The 22,217-nt window shown below is 39.2% G+C and overlaps 1 protein-coding gene across 2 annotated transcripts in view; it reads right to left on the reverse strand.

Annotated features, from left to right (window-relative positions):
• Positions 1 to 22,217, reverse strand: part of PDE7B (phosphodiesterase 7B) — a 335,544-nt gene that overhangs the window by 56,871 nt on the left and 256,456 nt on the right. For both annotated transcript variants that reach the window (XM_053459174.1, XM_053459173.1), the window contains one exon: positions 4,850 to 4,933. In XM_053459174.1, the coding sequence (XP_053315149.1) occupies positions 4,850 to 4,933 (84 nt within the window). The remainder of the gene's footprint in view (positions 1 to 4,849; positions 4,934 to 22,217) is intronic.

Raw genomic sequence — 22,217 nt, forward strand, 5'->3', positions numbered from 1 at the left:
CCTTGCACTCACCTTTCACCCCTCACGCTGCTCCCATCACTATGCGGCCATCAGATGGTTGGAAATCGAATCTAAACGGCCGCTGGGTGCTGATGCTGCCGGCCGGCGCTACTTTAATACTTTATTTATTTATTTTTAATATGGCAAGCCGATCCGGCATATTAAATAAATAAAAAAAAGGATTAAAGTAGCTCAGGCCAGTGGCATCAGCACCCAGCGGCTGTTTAGGTAAGTTTTCCAGCAGTCTGATGGCCGCATAGTAATGGGAGCAGCGTGAGGGGTGAAAGGTGAGTGTGAGGGGGCGGAGCCACTTCATGTGACTTGCCCCCCAGGCCTTAGGCTGCCAGCCCTCCCCTGATGGGAAATCAAGGTTATTGCAATATCCAAGGGAAAGAGTGGTACAAACAGAAAGCACAAGCAGCATATACAGCTGAGCTTCCCTACACCCCCGCATACCAGACACTTCATAGAATTATTTCAAGTTTACTTTAGTTTTTAATGAGTAAATATAGTTAAGAATGCAGTAATGGTTCACAAATGATAAACTCTTTGTCTTGTACTACATGAAAAATATGAAATAGCCAAAGATTTCAAGTGCATTGGGAGGTTAAAAAATATACAGACAACTTCTATGGCAATGTAGCTGATTTTGTCAAAAGGAATTAATGTGCTTTATAAACTGTGACAGATTTTCACTAGCATTAACAATTTATTCAGACGGTAGATGTAATATTATCACAGGGGTTCCGGGTTGCAAAAGTAAATTGAATCCTGTCTTGTTTGTACAATTGCTAGCATATGTTTAAATCTGAATGGATTTACTTAGGTTTGGTGTCCCCTCCTCCACATTGTATCATATAATAAATGTAACGTCTGTATATGCTAATTAAGAGAAAACAGTTCCAACATATGGTTTTCTAGACTGGTCTTGTAAAAAACACACCCCATAAACATTGCCAAACCAACTTAACTACCAAATTATAATACTACATAAAAATGTTACTTTTGTAAATGTTTCTCTGTATGTTGAATAATACATGACAAAAACATCTGGTGTAGCTATAGATTGGGTACTAGATATCTTTTCACTAGGTTGTCTCATGAAAACTCAGCACAAATCATCTGATTTCAACAGGGACCTGTTTGCCAGCTTGATGGAACCGCCCTAAATGAGAACCTTACTTCTTTTAAAATGGAGATGATTAGAAAAGTCAGAAGACCACACGTTTTCATTTTTTCCCCCTAAACAGACGGATCCATGGAGGAAAGAGAAATGTAGAAATGCTTCCATTTCTCTGTGGATTAACCTGCATTATTCTGGCCTCTTGCAGTAATTCCACAAAAAAGCAGGTCAACAGCTTTCCACAAGGAAAGGCTCTCCCCCATTCCTCCACTCAGGGAAAGGGTGTCCTCTTTACAGGGTAACAGGGTGTATCGGACCAAGAAAGAAGACAGGAGAAAGAATAAAGAAGAACTAGAAGAGGCAATACGAGGATGATGATAGGGACACAGAAGTGGATGGAGGTGAAACTGGGGAGACATTGAGAGAGATCCAGAGAGAGTGTGAAAGAGCAAGAGAACATTTGCTGCCCCCCCCTTTTTTTTTTATACTTATACTTGATATAAGTCAGATAATGAGCTTCCAACTCTTAAAAGTCCCCAGAGGTATCACATGTCAGGTTTACTAGTTTTAGCAAGACAGCTTAAACCACTTTCAAAAAAGCTATACGTTTAGAAAAAAAATATGTTACCCAAAGTTGGACTGGGATGCTCTATATCACTGACTGACAATATATATGTATAATGAATATAGCGGTTCTTCTTATTTCAATGCATTAAGTTTAAATTAGCTGCAAAATGTTGCTTGGACTCTCCAACACCGACCAGGTTAAACATGCCTAGAAAATGTTGTCACCTGTACCTAGAAGAATGGTTTTACTGCGGCAGTGCTCAGTGATCCGGTGGTTCACATACCAAAGTTTCTGAGAAAGGAAATAAGTGCTTAAATGAACTTCACAAAACAGGTTGAAAAAAAAAACTATGAAATGAAAACAGAGCTTTGCCTAAAATGACCCCGGTAAAATAACCGAAGATATGTTGGATGTGAAAACTTGCCAAGAATACTAGAAGCAGTCCTATTTTTTATATTTTATTACAATTTTAAAGAGAAACGAACTTACCTGGGAACTTAGGGTATAACACATAATAAGCTCACTGAGGTTGTTACTTTATAATGAGATGTTTGAGACTCTCTCTTGAAGACTTATGGCTTAAAGAATACCTGCATGGAGCCTAGCGAATAAGTGCTCTAATGCATTTCCAGTGATTGGGTGCTTCAAGACAACCATAGAAAGCTGAAGGGCGCTTGTGTTGTTGAGTACTTTAATACGCATTTTTTAATAAATGAAGCACTTCTCCTCCAGCTGCCCTCCGTCGTCTGATGATTTGAAGCAGCCAATCAGTGAACAGACTCCCTCTTCCAGCGTTTGTCAAGCCGGGTCTGGAACTTAACCCCTTCAATCCCAGGGGTTTTTGGTACCTCAAAGCCCGGAGCAATTTAGGGGAGATTGAAGGGGTTAAGCGTATCATGTGCTTGGCCAAATACATCTCCTGCAAGCGAAACACCTGGAGGGCAAGAGAAGGGGCAAATGCATATAGGGGATTCTGCAGATACCCCCGCTCTTATGCATTTGCACACCACAAAAATTTAAAGGGATCACTCAGCTATCATATGCATTAATGTGCACACGAAGGCTGGAGTATCTCTTTAAGTGTTCAATGCATTCATGAAGAGGTATCTTTTTACTATATCCTTCATTAAATGTCCCATTTCAAATGAACAGAAATACATACCCTTTTGTATATTGGGGGTGTAGTATGTTACATTTTTGCAAATATTATGAGATGAAAACTTTAATATTGGGTATATTCTCGGGTTACCTTGACCATTTGCAAATATACCAGAGTGTTTGACCATGGCACAATAAAACAAATACACAGAAAGAGACGCACAAAGCAAGTAAAAGAATGTGACCCACACAATGATATTTATAAAAAAAAGCATTCAGGAAAATGTGATATGATCAAAAATTGCCTTGCTACCTTAAAATCTCCTTAAAATTACATTTAAGTTATATTTTAAGTGACCTACAACCTATTTTTTTTTGTGGAATCTATCCACATTAACAAGCCTTTATTTGTTGTCCTTACGGCTGAGCACTAGCATACGACATCATATCCCAGCGCTCTGTTTCTTAAAAGTATACATACAAGACGATACTGTCTTACTGGTGACCTGTAGCATTTTCCCGTGTCAATTATGGAAAAGCTGCATTACTTGCATTACGTTCCTGTTCTGAATATGCTCCGGTTAAATTTTAAGTGCCACACAATCTGTTCATTTAGCTTGCATTTCATCCCTGTTTGACATTTGCTTCTCAGCTTTTGCAAAAATGATTAGGTAGGTTTTTTAAGAACACTCAATGATAAAATGCTGGATTTGAGACTTTAAGTATGGCTGTCCCTTTAACTCACAGAATACAAAAGGCTTAGGCTGCAGAAAACGAAACACACTTCAGCTGAGGCAGAATAAACTAAATACTGATGAGGAACATTCAGTCCACTTTCACATCACTCACAGCTTGTAAGCATGGCAAGAGCTTTGATAGCGTATGCCTGACACATGTAGTCCCATCTAACCTGTCAATTATGGACATTCTGGTTTTGGACGTCTGGTTTTGTAAAAGGCGGATTTGCATTTGCTAAGCTTCTTTAACGCAAAGTCGAGTTATTCCAAACACATGTTACAGAGAGTGGTGTGTGCTAGTGTGTTGCCAGCATAATGCTTGCATGTGGGCTCACACATGCTTTGCTTGCGTATGCCATCGCAATGATCTGCCAAGCTTACTGATGAAACGTATGCATGCAATTTAGCTTCTGTATGCCAAAGGGATACACAGAAGGTGAAATGTCCTGTTAAGGTGGCATGAGTAGGATAACTGCAATAGATGTTTATTACGTACTCTTTAAATGGTTGTGATGTATTCAAGGCAAATCTAAGTAAGCCGAAGCCTAGGCTACTTTTGTGGTAAATCAGTGTTTTCTTATTTACAAGAGGTTTTTCCCGGTTGGGAGAGGGGGAAACAAAATAAAAGGGGAGATTATAGAGCACCAATCGGTATCATTACGTAAGGCTGTGATATACTATCAAATAGTAACAGGATCATAAAATACAGAATAAATAATTTAAACCGTTAAGTAGACGGTGCCACTGCTGGTTAGAATTTTTTGTGCCCCTTTCACCACCAGGGATGAAGACCTCCAATGCAAAGCATGAAGGGTATAGAAAAGAGGCACAGAGAAAAACCAGTTCATTCCATACTTTTCTTGGATTTGCTGGCAGTTCCATTGTAAAGCCCCATAAGGGTTAAAAGTGTTGTTATACACAGTAGCATTATTCTTCTGACACAGAAGTCAGGAAAATATGCAAAATAAAAATAATATAATACAATGTTAACCTTATTTGACTTGCAAAAAGTTTCCTATTGTTCTGTCTCTATACAAAGGGAAACTTGTAACAACACTGTAGTTAAAAGTTTACATTTTTAACTAATTTTCTTATTTGTGCATTTATAAGTAAAACAAATTTATTGGACCCAAATCTAAAATAATCATGAGCAATTGGCAGATATATACCGTACAATATATCAAAAGAAGAAACACAACAGAGGATGGCACTAGTGAAAGAGAAGAAGACCATGCATTCTTATTAAGGCCTGTATCCTGTATTTCCCATACCAGCTCAATATATCTTGGCCATTAGAACCTCAAAGATTTAAGTCTTACTTACTGTTCAGAAGACGGTAATCAATGAAAGGGTACGAGCCACGGCGTTCAGAGAGAACCCCTGTTGGACACCTCACTCGAGCATCTCCTGAAAGGCATGAAAATAAACAGTGTCTGAAACAATTACTCTCAGAAATCAATACATCAACATAACCACTGGATATACGAGAATTTGTGTACTTTCTTGGGAATTGTGCTTCATTTATGGATCCAGTAAACTATATTTTTAGTACTCAAAAAATACTTGAGGCTCTCAAAGTGCGTACGGACACTGCCAGCACCCTTACGGTTGATCACTACCTACTCTCTTATAAAGTAGGCAGCAGGAAGTCATCGCTGGTATGCTGTGGTGGATAAACCCGACGATTGCACTACAGTACCACAATGATATGTGAAGAAAGGTAAAGCTAGAAAGGCAATTTATTGTCTGGCCCAACACCACAAAAAAGCATGTTTTCCTTCTATTACTGATCAATTAAAATCTTTTGTGTCCCCATTTTCTCTCCAAAAGTATTTTTAATATTGCATGTTAAAATTAACATTCTCTTTAAGAAAGCAAAACTTTAACATGACCTCAATAACATAACCTCCCTTTTTTCCTCCCAGTGATACACGCTCCTGATCATTTTTATCCTGCAAATCATTTAACATTTAGTAGCCCAACTCTGAACATTATATTCTTGTGATGTCACCATTACACCAGGGAGCTCCTATTATTAAATGGCAATAACGGTAAAAGTGGGATAGGTTTTTCAGGTAGATTGATTCTCCCAGTCAGTACAGGCACTGTACAAGATGGTGAACATGATTTAAAAGCAGTGGAATAAACTGCTTCATCCAACACAGTGAAGTTAATGTAGAGCTTGGTATTCATTTTCAATAACTGTCTCAAGCAGCTGTACACGAGCCAGAAAGACAGGTTAGGCTTTCTAATCTTGTAGTATGCAGCATGCAGTGAGTTCTGATTTTTTAACAGGTATTGTTCCTCCCGTAATCTGCAAAACCCATTTAAAAGAAATATGGAATGTCGATAGGTAGAAATCAATGAAAATTTTCATAGCCTCTGAACCATTTTACATGCAAACAGAAAGATAGCTTATAAGGTACGGTACAATTGCCTTTTATGGTGTTCTGCAGATTACTAAGCACTTCATTGAGGGATCTCTGACTAACGTAACCTACACTCAGAAGAAAGTGCTTCCTGTTTAAATAAAAAATTCTGTGCAAGTCAACAATATTTGGATTTTGTAGAAATTAGAAGCATTTCTTAGCTGTCAGTTCCAGTCACAACCTTTGGCCAGGCATAGATGTTGCTGGTTTCATGATTCAGGCTACCCTGCCAAAGTGGATATAATAGGTTAAACCTTAGTGAGAGCCACTTTTAAAACATGTTATATAATGTATTCTTTTCCTTATAATTTGTTATATTATTCTTTTTTTAAAATGTGTCTGTAAATATGTGTTCATAAATTTGTAAAGTAGTAAAAAATAGGGAGAGCTCATAATCAAAGCATGAATTGGCCTGAAAAAGATACATGTATTTATTTGACTTGACATAGGAGTTTTCTTTAACTTTTAAACCTGTTTATTTATGGAGGTTTTGCCACGTAAACTATCTGCAATAACGATGTCCAATTGCTGTAATTGCAGGCGGAGAAATGAGGAACTGTAAAAATGTATTTTATAGGAATAAAATTACAATAACGTACACATAAACATGCTAAGCATGGACAATATTTTCCAAACTCCCAGTAACTGCTAGAAAACAGAGGCATAAGAGGACAGAATTTATTGTTTTTCACAAGAAGAAAGGAAATAATGGAGAGACATTCACTAAACACTGCAACTCAAGAATGATGAGCAACAGGAAACCAAAAACTGAATGCACAGCAACAGACAGGATATAGTGATGACTATTAATTGGTTTCCCTTCAAAAGTCCTTATAGTTCTTATAGTCCCTGTGTTGTATAAGGCCAAACAGTTCTCTCCTGCACAACTAATCTCCTATGAATACCGGTGATACAAGTATGATAAAGCTGTATCACATGTTCAGAGATCTTTGATGGGCACCATAAGTTAATGGTAGATGACTGTGAAAATACTGGATGGGATTGTGTGGGCACAAGCACAATGCTCATCGGGAGTTGGAGGAGGATGAGCCACAGCCTGCTTAAGCAGTTCCTCTTCATCAAGCATTGGGTTCTGGAGCATGTTCAGAGGAATACAAATGTGTGCCTGTGTGTCTGTGGGTGGGCTTGACCATCTTGTGCTTGGGCTCAGCATTTGCATCTGCATTTGTCTTATCTCCTCCCGGGTTATGGCTGGTTTACTCCAAATCTATATAGCAGGCCCATACTCACTAATAGCCACATAATATTGATGGGGATACCTACCAACACACCTCACCTCCTCGGTAAAAACAACCTACATTGGCCTTTCGTTCTGCATGAATAGCCAGCTTTCCAAGCTCCATGTAAATGTAACACTGGATAAAGACTGGGTAAACCAAACTGACATATATACCTCTTGTAGGAATGGTCAGCCATAATTCCCAATGTGCCTATGCACTAGTAATTTAAAATGACACACATTTATGTGAAGCCCAGTCTATCTAAACCAAGAACCCAACTCACCAGTATTCTGACTATTCATTGAAAAACATATAAATCATATAAATCTATACAACAGTATTACTTTACCACACTACTGCTATAAGTGATTTAGAGCTACCATTTATCATAGAAGGTTGCTTTTGACAACTTCTCTTTTTTTCTGTTTTTCGCAAAGTTTTATAAATAGAGGCCTTTATGGCAAATGCAAAAAGAAATGAACTTTGACAGTGGTGACACATTTCATTGTTTTGTACAATCTCTCAAGGAGTGACAAGATGAGGAAGGACACTACGTATTTCCACATCCCATTAGGAGAAAGATGAGACAAAACATATCTCTGCAAAGTATAACAAACCAATCCAAATTTGTGGCTAGACAAGAACTTTTAACAGAGCCATGGGACCTCCCAAGAGAAATATTTCCTGGATGGAGCTATTTTTCAATGCAAGAGACAATACCTGCTCTCGGAAATCAAAGGCTTTCAGTGACTGCTTGCAATAAAATGTCAACATTTAACAAGCATTGAAAAATTTGAAACTTTTCTCTAACTGAAAACGCATGACATAAACTGGAATCTGACATAATGTTGGACAAAGAATAGTGTAATTATTACTACAGTACTATTATCATTGTCGTACACAATATTATAACTATTACACGGTAATACCACTAGAATTCAAGGGGCCCTCTACTTGCTGTGCTCTGGGACTAGCAAATACTCAATCTACAGGCCTTTTTTTGAAAACATGATGGGAGTTGTAGTGACCAGAAACATCAATGATCTTGAATGCCTGCCACTACTTTGACCCGAGAAAAGCTATTTATATTTTTACACAAATAAACATTGTAAGTAAAGGGCATTACAAGTGTCTTGCCCATAAGGATAATTTTCTAGGGTTGCCGTACTGATTAATACTTAAGTATGAGCTTTGTAATCCTCATACACAAGTGCAAATGCAGAGTAATATCTATAGGTAGAGTTCACCCTGCAATTCACAAAGTTTGCTGGGTGTATGCCTTTTTGCATATGCATCACGATCTGCCTTAACATGATGTAATATAAATATCACAGGAATCATGTATCAGAAGTCATTTAAATTTTCGATCCTAAAAGTTCTTGTTAGCTTTCGGTAAACCCATCAGACAAAGACAAATAAATGTGACCTAGACTTCTGCTATGTGCACTTGATTAGCATGAAATAATGCCCTGTTAAACATATAACTATGAAACTAAATATAGTAAATCCCATAAAATCTTTTGAATAAGCACTCTAACGTTCTGTTTATATTATATGATTTTAGTTATTTCTAACAACTAATCCAAGTGTAAACCTTTTATGCTGTGGCATTTTACCTTAAATGTGGGTGGCTAATCTTTTACACTACTACCAATACAATGTTCCTCTTTTCCGTTTAAGTAAAGTTAAAGTTGTAAGCCACAAATATATTTCACAACATTTCAAAATCTATGTTTTAAGTCAGCCATTACTCATTCTAGATATAGAAGCAAGAGTAGCTCCATAGTCTACGTTAGAACTCTGTATACCTTATAATAAAAAAAAGGGATCCCAATGGAATTTATGAACACGTCCAGAATTTGACGCTTAAGTTCCAAATATATCCTGTGGCAATCATTCAAAAACAATGGTCCAGGTTTTATGGATAACCCAACCAGAACAAAAATAGTTAAATAAAATCCCGACCTGTTCATATACCGTTAATAGTTGGTTGGGAAACACAGTTTTTTTTTTGTTTTGCTGCATTTTAAACAGTTTATCATACTTCTCGCTTCTAGGGTCTATGTTTTATTGGCATCCTTGGTCTGGCTTACTCATGGTTTCTATCCCACCTTACACTGTGTTGCATGCCTAACACCTCATTGACAGCATTTCTTCTTTAGTAAGATTACTCCAGGACTTTAGTCTCATGTACTTCTTTCTATACATAGTTTTCATACGGAAACTTAGAAAACCAGTTAGTCTCAGCTACCACATCTATGTAGATGACACTTAAACCTTTGTACACTTTCACTCACAATTCAGCCAAAGGGTAGGCTTATAGCTATCTCTTTCAAGATAGCTCATTGTATACTAAAACTTAGACTGAGCGACTTACTTGCTGTGAGCATGTATGTTGCCAGTCCTTCCTTGTCCCTACTGAACTCCCTATCACTAGGCACTTGCCAACCTTCAATTCTCTGCAGTTTCAAGACAAAATATTTTATAGCATCTGTCTTCGCACATATTATTGATACAGAACTCAAGAGGCTTCTTTCATTGGTTACAAATCTGTTCCAACGTTTTAGTACAATTAAGTATATGTATAAAACTACATGTATTACAAATGATCATCGAGATCATCTTGCACAAACTCTCTCTTTAGCTTTCTATTCTGTTTACATGGACATACAAGCAACACACCCTTACACATTTGCCCCTCCATCTCATCATTTTCATTGTCCACATTTTTGCCTGGGGCGTCTGGAGGCAGGAAGTGCAGATATGAGTGGTAGAGTACCATTCTCGAGGTGGCACCTTTATTGATTTTACAGCTCCCTGGGCTGGTCAAGAAGGAACCAGGATGGTTGGGAGGTATGTTATCATCGAGGGGGGAATCAAGTTCTGAGGAGTATTAGTAAATTACACAGTGTAAGAAAAAATATCTATAGCATATCAGCTTACACAATTTCATTCACATTGACTTGTTCAAGGAAGTGAGTGGGAGAAATATAATCCTATCAGTTTGTTCTCATTTTGACGTTTGTGTACTATAGAACATAGATAATAAGTTATCAGTAATAAAAGTGTAGATGTTCTGTTTGCACAGTAGACGTTACAAAAGGTTCTTACAGTGCTGGACCTTTTGGGCACCTAAAGAAATTCAAGATGATAAACCTCTTAAACATGATTTTCATTTGGTTTCTCACTTTAGGGGCTTTAAAGAAAGGTATGCCATTTTCTTATCCTTTCTTCTCCATGGCTTAACTTTGGTTTCATCTACATTAAAACTGCTGGCAAAGAGGCACATATATCCCAGCCTAGTTTGCTGCTTTACAGTCACAGCATGTTGTAATTCTAACTAAAGAATGTATGCCAAGCAAGTTTAATTGTTAGGTGTTGGGATAACATTCAGGGAATGTTGCTTAATACGATATATCAAAGATAGGGGCGCATGAACATGTGGAAAAAAATAAACAAAATACAATAGTGTAATAAGTTCAAAATAATATAAGTGGTGAATAATGAATTGCACTCACAAAGGTAACCTGTAAAAGAGGCTCATCAAATAAAAGCTGTTCTTCTTAAAGTCTGGAATGCAAATGAGAAAACCACAAATGGTGCAGTATTGTAAAACATATTTCATACGAAAAAGAGCTCATAAACTCACAAATAAGTTGGCATAACAGAAATGTTATGCAAAAGCGCGGTGTCAGAATAAACATATACGAGCTGTATATTCATCTTTCATTAAAGGCTTTAAACACCTTGAACCCGAATATTTTGGAGAAACACCCCCGGACAACGACAGATATAATTAATAAACATATAAAACAAGCTGAATTGATGTGTGTGTATTTCATGCATTAGGTATAAAGGTAAGTAATATATATATTTATATGTGTGCAACAAAAAGGATAAAGAAAAAGGATGTCACTAGAGAGAAGAATACCACTAAAAAAGAATACCACTGAAAAGGAGACAAGAAGAAGACCTAACAATAAATGATGAATTGGAAATATATTAATAAATCCCCCAAAAAACGGGATAATAGTTGATATGTAGAAAAAATATCAATATATATATGTAAAAATATTAAAAATTTATGTATATAAATACACTTATATTTAAATTAGTGTTAAAAACTATTTGTAGATATAAATAATATATGAACAAATATATATATATAGAAAATATATGAATATATATAGATGTATAATAAATATTGAAGTATATAAAATAAATATATTGTTAAGTGTATCTAAAAATATTTAATATATATATTATAATATATTGGACATTCTTTATCCGTTGGATGTTTATTCTGACACCGCGCTTTTGCATAACATTTCTGTTATGCCAACTTATTTGTGAGTTTATGAGCTCTTTTTCCTATTAAATATAAGTTTTACAATACTGCACCATTTGTGGTTTTCTCATTTGCATTCCAGACTTTAAGAAGAACAGCTTTTATTTGATGAGCCTCTTTTACAAGTTACCTTTGTGAGTGCAATTCATTATTCACCACTTATATTATTTTGAACTTATTACACTATTGTATTTTGTTTATTTTTTTTCCACATGTTCATGCGCCCCTCTCTTTGATATATCGTTGTTATACACCTGTGAGGAGTGTTGTTTTTGGGAGCTGCGGAACCTGTGGGGGTATATATATATATTATTACTATTCTTTATTTATTTTCACGTGAAGGTGTTTTTTCTGCTTTATTAATGTTGCTTAATACCCAAGGCCCTGAGGTCAACACTTAGAAGTCCAAAAATGAAGTGCATATGAATTGTGAGGCCATCTACAAACTGAAAAAAACACATATACATATACATATATATATATATATATATATATATATATATATATATATATATATATATCATCTGTATTATAGGGTAAATCCACTTGTTCATACAAAAACACACAGATAATGCATATGTGTATACAGAATACATATATTATACTATATAATACCCTGTAGTATACATTAGCCACCGATGAAGGGAGTAATTTCGCTTTGTGCGAACACACACTGAAATCTGGATGCTAAAGCCAGATTTCATATGACACCTAATACTTTCAGCAATGTGCACCCAAAACAGCTGAACAGGACATGGCTTAAGGCTATCAGTTGGTATTTTCATGACGCTAATTGTTTGGTATTTTTATGCTGTAAATTATTTGGTAGTCTTCAAAGATATCAAAATTAGTCACTCCTGCAATTACGTCAACCTATAAAATTAATCTGTGACAAGACTTCTGCAAGGTCTATGAGGCAGTCATACAGTCCATGATAATAGATTCATCTACTGTCACTCACTTGTGGGCCATTGCACAGGAAGGGTAATTTATTTATTAACATAGAAATAAACCCAAGTAGACAGTTGCTTCAAACAAACAACAGCTGTGCATTTTCAGAGCTTATGTGATTGCTATAGACATCTGTTAATGTCTGATACCTATTGATCTCACTTGATATTAGCAGAAATAATGTGCCGCTGCACTTTTACCAGGGAGGGAATGTATTTATCTAGCCCAATACCACAATATAAAGTTTATATTTAATGTGTCCAAACATGGCTTCTTTTTAAGGTATGTTGCTAGAATTCAGCTTAGCATCAGTCTTCAAGGGGGGTATTAGATGTTCACACATTAACAAATGAAATCATACCATTTCAAGCAATGTTGGGAGACAAAGTTCTCATTCTAATCGTACCGTATTTATCGGCGTATAACACGCACTGGTGTATAACACGCACCCCCATTTTAACAAGGAAATTTGAGTAAGAAAAAATAAGTTTAAACTTGGAAGCTATGAACTTAATGTTGGAATAATGTTTATAACATTATAACATTTATTATAATGTAATAAAAGAAATAAAGAATAAAGAAAAAGCACAAAAAAAAACTTCATCAGAATCACTGCTATCTGGGAAACCACACACACTCAGACACACACACAGTAAGGCACACTCAGACACACACACACTGAGACACACACACACTAAGCCACTCAGACACACACACACACTAAGACACACACACTCAGACACACATGCAGCCAGACACACACTTAGACACACACACACAAACACACTCAGAGACACACACTCAGAGACACACAAACACACTCAGACACACACACACATTAAATTTATATATTACTCCCTACCGTTTGGGAGATCTGGTATGGGTCCTCTTTATCTTCCAGCATTTTACTTTTTGTGCTGATGCCGGGGCCGGGGTGACGTCATCACCCAGCTCCCGGCATCAGAGAGGGCGCGCGAGAGAGCTGTGCAGGGGAAGATTGTGCAGCTCTAGGATTTATCGGCGTATAACACGCAGGTAGGGTTTCAACTTCATATTTTAGTTTAAAAAAGTGCGTGTTATACGCTGATAAATACGGTAATCTAAATAAGGAGCTCTTTGGACAGATGTAATTGAGATCTGACCTACAGCAATTTACAACACAAACCTGCATTATTCTAGTAGGAAAATCATCATTCGCAAGTTATATCAGTTACATCAGTGGCACAATAAATGTCACATTTTAATATATATTATTAAGATATGATTATATAGGGTTAAATTAGGAGCGCTGTTCCCTGCAGAAGCTACCAAGAACGTCCTAAACATGCTATTTTGTTTTCAGAATTACATCTGAAATATATGCAACTAATTTATAAGAAAGAATTCAAAATAAAAAACCAAAAACATAAATGGATGGGGTCCTGTTTACAAGAATTTCTAATGTGCACACAATATAGTATTTTTGTTTTATTCACATTTACCTTTCAGACCTAAAAGAGTGTTAAAAGCATACATTCCCATGATTATTTTCAGGAAAAAACTACAATCAACTTTCTAGAGTTGTTTCACATGTTGTGAGAATGCGTGCTTGCGTGCATCAGTGTTTACAAACTGCTTTCCTGGATTTTATCTAGTTGAAGTCATATTTTCGTGTCATAAGATGCTTCCCTGGGACAGTGAACTGAAAACAAACATTAGAGCCACACGTACAAAGGAAATGACCTATGTAAAGCCATACACAACATAGTGAAATAAGTAAAGCAGTATGGTAAAGTACAGTATATAATTGCTTTTGAGATGGACAACAGGATATCCTGCAATATGCTTACATATTTACTTGTTTTTTGTTTTCACTGTGTTACTTACTTACACATTCAATGGTCAAAGCTAAAGTATTCTTCCTAAACAGGAACATGCAACAGAGAGGAGTGTTAAGTCAACACTTTAAAGTTAAGAGTTCTGTTATATGATTAAAATGATTAAAAAGAAATAGTCTGAATGAAATTGTGAAGGTCATTTTTGCTTTACCTTATGCTATGAGAACATAAAGGTTCTGTGAATCTGTGAATGCAAATATAGTGCAGATAATTTAAATGTGATTTGTCTTTCTATCCATAAATCCATTGCTAGAATCTTTACTAGGAGCTCCAAATGTTTCATGGAAATGTATCCCAGTTTTCTAAAGCCCTGAAAGTCACAAAGTGTATGGAAAATATAGGACATGAGTGTATAAATTACAATGATCAAATATAATAAACAATTCCTAAAGCCTTACTCGGTTACATAAATAGCAACAGGTTATAAAATCAAGAAAAACCTCTTGGTAAAGCACCACCACCTAGTCACACCTCTAGCTGCACCACCTAAATGTGTCCCTCATTGGCCAGGTAAGTATGGCTCTCTAATACCGTATTTGCTCGATTATAAGACGACCCTGATTATAAGATGACCCACCAAAATCTAAATATTAATTTAGGAAAAAAAACAAAAAGCCTGAATATAAGACGACCCTATAGGAAAAAAAGTTTTACCAGTAAATATTAATTCATGTAAACAATATTTTCATATTTAATAAAAGCTATGATTGAGAAAAATATATATTTTTTTATTTCCTTTTATTTGCCAACCTGCCCACCCAGTTATGCACATCTGCCCCCAGGGTTGCCACTCTGCCCCCAGAAATGCCTTATACCCCCTATTTGCCACTCTGCCTCATGATGTGCCTTTTAACCCTCTATATGCCACTCTGCCTCCAGAAATGTCTTATACCTTCCTATATGCCACTCTGCCCCATAATATGCCTTTTAATCCCCTATATGCCAAAGTGGCATATAGGGGGTTAAAAGGCATATCATGGGGCAGAGTGGCATATAGGGGGTTAAAAGGCATTTCTGGAGGTATATATATATATATGTGACAAAATGACCTGTCATACAGGGGCCCAAGGTACTCAGAGATGGCTCCAGCCTGGCTGCCAAACAGGCAGGAACTCCATTGTTAAACTAATCCCATTAACAGGATGGCTACCAGGGGGATATTCAGTAGCTAAAGGGGATTAAAGGTCTACCTGTTTATCAATGTTAATTTATGTTAATGTTCTGTGGCTACATCAGTCTATGTTTTACAACAATAAACTGTTCATTCCTGCTGTACTCAGTTCAAGGTAGTTGTATGTCTACTTACTGGGTACACATAGCATGGTTCCAAGGTGCACATGCTGACTGGTGCTGGAAGTGATTCCGGGGACAACAGGAGGATACATGTGGGTGATTTCTGGGAGTTACTACAGCTCTCTTGGTGAACCCGTTACATTGGTGGCCGCGGTGGGATCCTGCGGAGTAAAAGCGGGTATACCAGCAGCAAGCCAAAGATGGTTCCAGCACTACAGGACGTGTTGGTGTACAGCAGAGTTGCAAGTTACATAAATGCCTGGATGGAGGCTCTCAGAGTGGACCAGGGTGTCCGGGGAATAGTCCTCCCATCCTCCAAGGAATGGTACGTGCTACAACTAGATTGGCGAATGCAGTACCTGGGAGAGCAGCCTCAAGAAGACTTGGTGGCTGAGTTGGAGAAGTTGCTTCTACTTGAAATGACTGTGGATTGTGGATACCGGGCCCTGTATTGGCAGGCTGTGCAGTGGTGTCCAGAGCTGAAGGATGACTACATGCCAGAGGGCGATGACTTTGGCGGCCCGGGATTGATAATGGAAAGCCTACAAGAGGACCGAGAATTTGGGAGCCCATCAAAATATCGGTGCAAGGAGATCCGGGAGTTCAGGAAAGGGATTCTCGCAGATGTGCTCTGTTACCTGCCCGACTTGTGGGCTGATTTTGATTATTTGGTTTACCAAGAATGGTTCCTGGAGCAGGCCTACTGAGAACTCTTTGACTGTGCTCAGCAGTGTGCCCCAGTGGATCCTGTGAGTATTGTGCCCCCACCAGAAGCACAAACATCTGAGCAGAGCGCAACTGGCCTCTGCCCACTCCCTTCCCTCACCCCAGACACTTTGCCCTATTCCCTGCAATATGGCCCAGAAACTGACCGAGACCTCCCCTGCATGTCCCAGCCAGATCCCCCAGCTGAACTGCTGGCTTCGAGGCAGAGCGCTGCTGGCCTCTGCCCACCCCTTCTACTTGTTCCCAAGCCTGACCGCAGTAACCAAGGAGGGTCCGGTCAGGCAGCCACAGAGTTGGTGGTGCCACTGGATTTTACAAATGCAGCTGAAGCGCTGCCCTCGGGGCAGAGTGCCGCTGACCTCTGCCCGCTCCCCTCTGTGACCCCAGCTCCATTGGCTTTACCCCCCAATGTTGCCCAGAGTCAGTGATTTCTATGGATCCTGTATCCCCAGCAGAAGTGTTGGCAATGGGAGAGAGGCAAATCGACATCTCTCCCCAGCAGATGGAGTATACAGGAGGTGATGCATGTGGCTTTCCTCCCCTCGCCGAGGATCATACAAACATTTGTACCATGCAGGTGGATTGGACTACGGTCGCCACCTGCAGTCCCCAGAGGTGCCGAGCAGTCATCCCAGAACCCCATATGGAAGGGACCCCAGCCGCTCTGTTTTCTCCCCAGCGGCTGAGAGGACTCCAGGGAGAAGGCACATTTGGCCCTTCTCCCCAGCGGCAGTTACATTATTTTGGAGAAGCAGAGTGCGGCTGGGTGAGTTCAGGTCCTTTGTTAAATTGTTTTGGGGAGTACCAATTTGTGGCTGGCAGTGGTGGTCCGGATATACAGACTGACTTTGGAGTCAAGCCATGTGGGGTCTTATCAGACGTCAGTCTCCCCCAGAAAAAGGAGATATGTGATGGAGTGTGTGACGGAACTGTCCATCACTGGGGCCCCTGGAGAGGACTGAAAGCAAGCCTGCTACCCGCAGATTATGGACCCTGTCTACTTGCCCTGGCGAGTGGGACTGTTTTCCTCGTCTGGGACCTGAACTCCCCAGTCTCTAAGTGCACCCTACTGTGCTCCCCGACTGAACTGGATGCAGACCCGGTTGGGTTCTGGCCCCAGTTCAGTCTTCTTTTTAAAAGGGGAGATATGTGACAGAATGACCTGTCATCCAGGGGCCCAAGGTACTCAGAGATGGCTCCAGCCTGGCTGCCAAACAGGCAGGAACTCCATTGTTAGACTAATCCCATTAACAGGATGGCTACCAGGGGGATATTCAGTAGCTAAAGGGGATTAAAGGTTGGGTTGTCTACCTGTTTATCAATGTTAATTTATGTTAATGTTCTGTGGCTATATCAGTCTATGTTTTACAACAATAAACTGTTCATTCCTGCTGTACTCAGTTCAAGGTAGTTGTATGTCTACTTATTGGGTACACATAGCAGGGTTCCAAGGTGCGCATGCTGACTGGTGCTGGAAGTGATTCCGGGGACAACAGGAGGATACATGTGGGTGATCTCTGGGAGTTACTACAGCTCTCTTGGTGAACCCGTTTCAATATATATAACTGCTAACAGCAATCACACTCCTATCAAGCCAAGGCAGCCAGTACATGCTGGAACCTAGGGATGATAGGAGTGTGAGTACAGCCTCCCTATACCATGCTACCACCACCCCCCCTTACACATCCATGCTATCACACACACACTCATTCACAAACATTTAAATACTCATTCATTCCATTAATCACACATACTTGCTCAAAAACCCTCCCCCACCCCCTTACCTGAACTGCAGATCTCCCACTCGAAGACTTCTGCAGGGGCCCGGCTGTGCGAGCAACTTCTCTGGCCCCGCCCCCAGAGGAAGGAGGGGGGAGGCAGAGTTATGTGACACTCTTCTAGCTTCCTGTTCTCCTGCTGCTTGCGACCAAAGCACCGGTAAGCAGCCTGGCCCCAGCGGACATTTTGAGGTCTGATTAGAAGACGACCTCGATTATAAGACGAGGGGTATTTTTCAGAGCATTTGCTCTGAAAAAAACCTCGTCTTATAATCGAGCAAATACGGTATGTGATTGTTGACAACTTTTGTCTTATCATACTATGTATATGCCATGGTCGCTCCTGGACGATATCAGGTTAACTACTAAAACTGTCTGGCTCCTAAATTATACACAAATGTGTCTAGGTATCTATCTACTGCATCACTATATCTTTCCCTGTTTAGCAAAACAATGTTCTAGCTCCATCTGGCCAAACCATTGTGTAAAAAGGAAGGAACTAACTGTATGCCAATGAAGTGTAATGGTGTTGTGATGCAGAGATCCAATGGGCAAAGCCTCTCTATACAAGACCTTAAAATGGTCTCAAACATTAATGGAGATTCTTCTCTGCAGAGCACATGGCAAATCAGTTAGGACATTTGGTCACCTTCCACTCCCTCCCCCAGTGCAATGTCCTTTCCCTTTTCTATCACCTTGGTCTCTAAGGGTCACTGGAGAAGATAGGTTACCAGGGGAGTGTCCAGCAGAAGGAGGACTTATTGTGTTTATAAAGTCCTGCCAACTCTCTCTCTCTCTCTCTCTCTCTCTCTCTGAGTCTGCGTGGAGATGATCACATGGGAGTGGTAATTGTATCACGTGTTTACAGGCTTATCCTGCTGTTTCTTTGTTATTTCCATTCAATCAATGAATAGATAGTTTGGTAACAGCATATACTAATTTATAGTAATTTGTATATGTATTGTTAGTTTGTTTAGCCTCTCTTAATAAATATTGTTAATTGCAGAAAAAAAGGAGTGTGGAATCTGACTTACACTCGATAGTTAGTGGTTATTGATAGCATAACAGTGTATATATATATATATATATATATATATATATATATATATATATATATATATATTCATACAGTAAATGTTATTCAATAATTACAGTAAGATTCATAAAATACAAACACGTTTTTATGTTTATAACACATTGTGTCCAAAAATGAACAATATTTAGGATATAGTTGAATGTCCAATCTTAAGTTCTGTGAGGCTGCCTTTTTTCTTATTAGATTAAAGGTTGGAAGCCATGGGAAGCAATGTAACCTTTGTGCATATGTAATTATATCCTATTAAAATAATGCTAGTTGGTTAAATTATATCCTTCCCTCTGTCACAGGAAGGGCATACTATATTTTTTACAGCAAGGCAGGAGGCTTCGTATTTTGCATAACTTCCTTTACTGAATAACCTGCAGCAGCAAAGCAGTTAACAATAAAAATGAAAAATAAACAATAAGAATAGAGCCCAAGACCCTATATACAGTGGGGCAAAAAAGTATTTAGTCAGCCACCAATTGTGCATCATGCTTTGGGGCTGTTATTCTGCAAAGAGACCAGGATGACTGATCCGTGTAAAGGAAAGAATGAATGGGGCCATGTATCGTGAGATACTGAGTGAAAACCTCCTTCCATCAGCAAGGGCATTGAAGATGAAACTTGGCTGGGTCTTTCAGCATGACAATGATCCCAAACACACCGCCCGGGCAACGAAGGAGTGGCTTCGTAAGAAGCATTTAAAGGTCCTGGAGTGGCCTAGCCAGTCTCCAGATCTCAATCCCATAGAAAACCTTTGGAGGGAGTTGAAAGTCCGTGTTGCCCAGCGACAGCCCCAAAACATCACTGCTCTAGAGGAGATCTGCATGGAGGAATGGTCCAAAATACCAGCAACAGTGTGTGAAAACCTTGTGAAGACCACCATAATTTGCAAATAAACTCTTTAAAAATCAGACAATGTGATTTCCTGTATTCCCCCATTCTGTCTCTTATAGTTGAAGTGTACCTATGGTGAAAATTACAGGCCTCTCTCATCTTTGTAAGTGGGAGAACTTGCACAATTGGTGGCTGACTAAATACTTTTTTGCCCCACTCTATGATCAAGAGTCCAGCCACTCCTCCTCTTTCTTTGCTGCTTAGCCTCCAGGTGAGAACTTTCCAATTACTTTGCCTTTGGCTTGTTTATTCGGATGGTTTATTCTATTGATTGTCATTATTATTATTGATTAATTTATCGATTATTGTTTCATTTACTTTACTATTTTTATTATTGGCTATTTTTATCAATTATTATTTAAATTACTTTGCTATTACTATTAATTATTTTTTAACGATTGTTCCATTTGTTTATTTTCTTGTACCGTTATTCTAACTTGTTCTGCTGTTTCTTTTACTCCCCTTGCGGTTTATTGCTACCTTTGGGATTTCCCTCTTGGGTCTGTCTTTCAACCTTATATCTTTATTTTACCCTCCTGCCCGCGTGGTTGGAGCTGTCTGTAATCTCAGCCCACCACGTTGGCGACCTCTCGTCAGCTGCGCCGCGGTTCTTCTCTGTTACCATGAGACACGGCTTTGTTCCTTCAGTGCTCTAAGTCAGGCCCCATTCAGGCTGCGGAGCTGCTCATCTCTGATTCCCTTGCCTTGCTTCAGTTTCCTTGCCTTAGTTCCCATGTTTTGCTGTAATCCGTTCCTGCATTTCCGTATGATCTGTCCTGAACCTCCGATTCCTGGATTCCAGTTCTACTCTTGGCTAACCCCCCCACCTATTCATTTGGGTCTCAGACCTGAGGTGACTCCCCTGTTGTGCCATCTATTTATAGTGGGTGACCTTTGCTTTCGGGTGACCCCCGACACTGTTTTACACATACTCTCCTTTCGTGTTTTTCAGTATGCACTTTGGAAGCACTATGGCGGACGACTCTTAATGCACCCATCCCTGTGGCATTTCAGGTATGGCTACGCTCCGTGCTGGCGGCACATCTACCGGCCGCCCTGGCTCGCCCCTCACAACCAATAACCTCGCCCGTCTCGCAGAAGGCTCTGACACTAGAGCCTCCATTTCTTCCACTGAGCAGGACTACTCCTGCAAAAGGGTCTGGGCAGAGACTCCCTCTGTTTCCAACAAGGGCAAGGCCCCGTTGAAGCGGTCCAGGAATACCTCCCTTCCCGCTGTTGTAGAATCTGCCACATCACCAGCCTCCGACCTGAAGAGCAACCACAAGCGCCATAAAGTGAATGGCGTTGCCGCCACTCACAATGTACTGCATTCAACCATGCAAGGTCAATGGAGCCCAGCTCACTAATCAGTGTGATTAGTAAAAAAAAAAAAAAAAAAAAAAAAAAGTTTTTTATGAGCAAGTTCTAAAACTAGCGCTGTATCAAAAATTCCTGCATGGGCACAGACTGACCAGATGTCTAAATGGCAAAAAATACACACATCACAAAGGTAGTCTTTTACCTCTCAAATAACCCAACAAACCATGTGGGGTATCACTGCGGTCAGGAGATGTTGATGAACACATATTGGGGTGTTGTTTGTATATATTGATGAATTGCTACTATATCAAATAGGAGAATTTCAGAGCCACAGAAAAGCAAAGCAAAGAGGCAACAATGCAGAAACTTTTTTTAGTTAACATTCACTCCGATTTATCATGCCTATGTATATTGTCTGCCTTTTGCACTGGCATTATGCTCGATTAATTGTTGCTGTATGTTAGAAAGCAAAATGGATGAAAATGTATGTAAAATACATCAGAAGACATTGCTAATGTACAAGGAGATGAGTACCTTGCTGTAATATGGATGTCTGCATCATGTGCCTCCTGGTTCAACCATATACAGCACAGATGCATTGTGCAAAGTAATGTTATAACAGGCATACTAGAGGGGCCACAGTCACTCTGTACCTAATATTCCTGGATTTCTGTCTTATACAGGGCCATGTTTACTCCTAATGTTTACACCAGCCGTAGCGTGAGGTTGAGATCTGTACAACTACCCACT

Source organism: Spea bombifrons, chromosome 3, assembly GCF_027358695.1.
Source record: "Spea bombifrons isolate aSpeBom1 chromosome 3, aSpeBom1.2.pri, whole genome shotgun sequence".
NCBI classification, from domain to species: Eukaryota; Metazoa; Chordata; class Amphibia; order Anura; family Pelobatidae; genus Spea; species Spea bombifrons.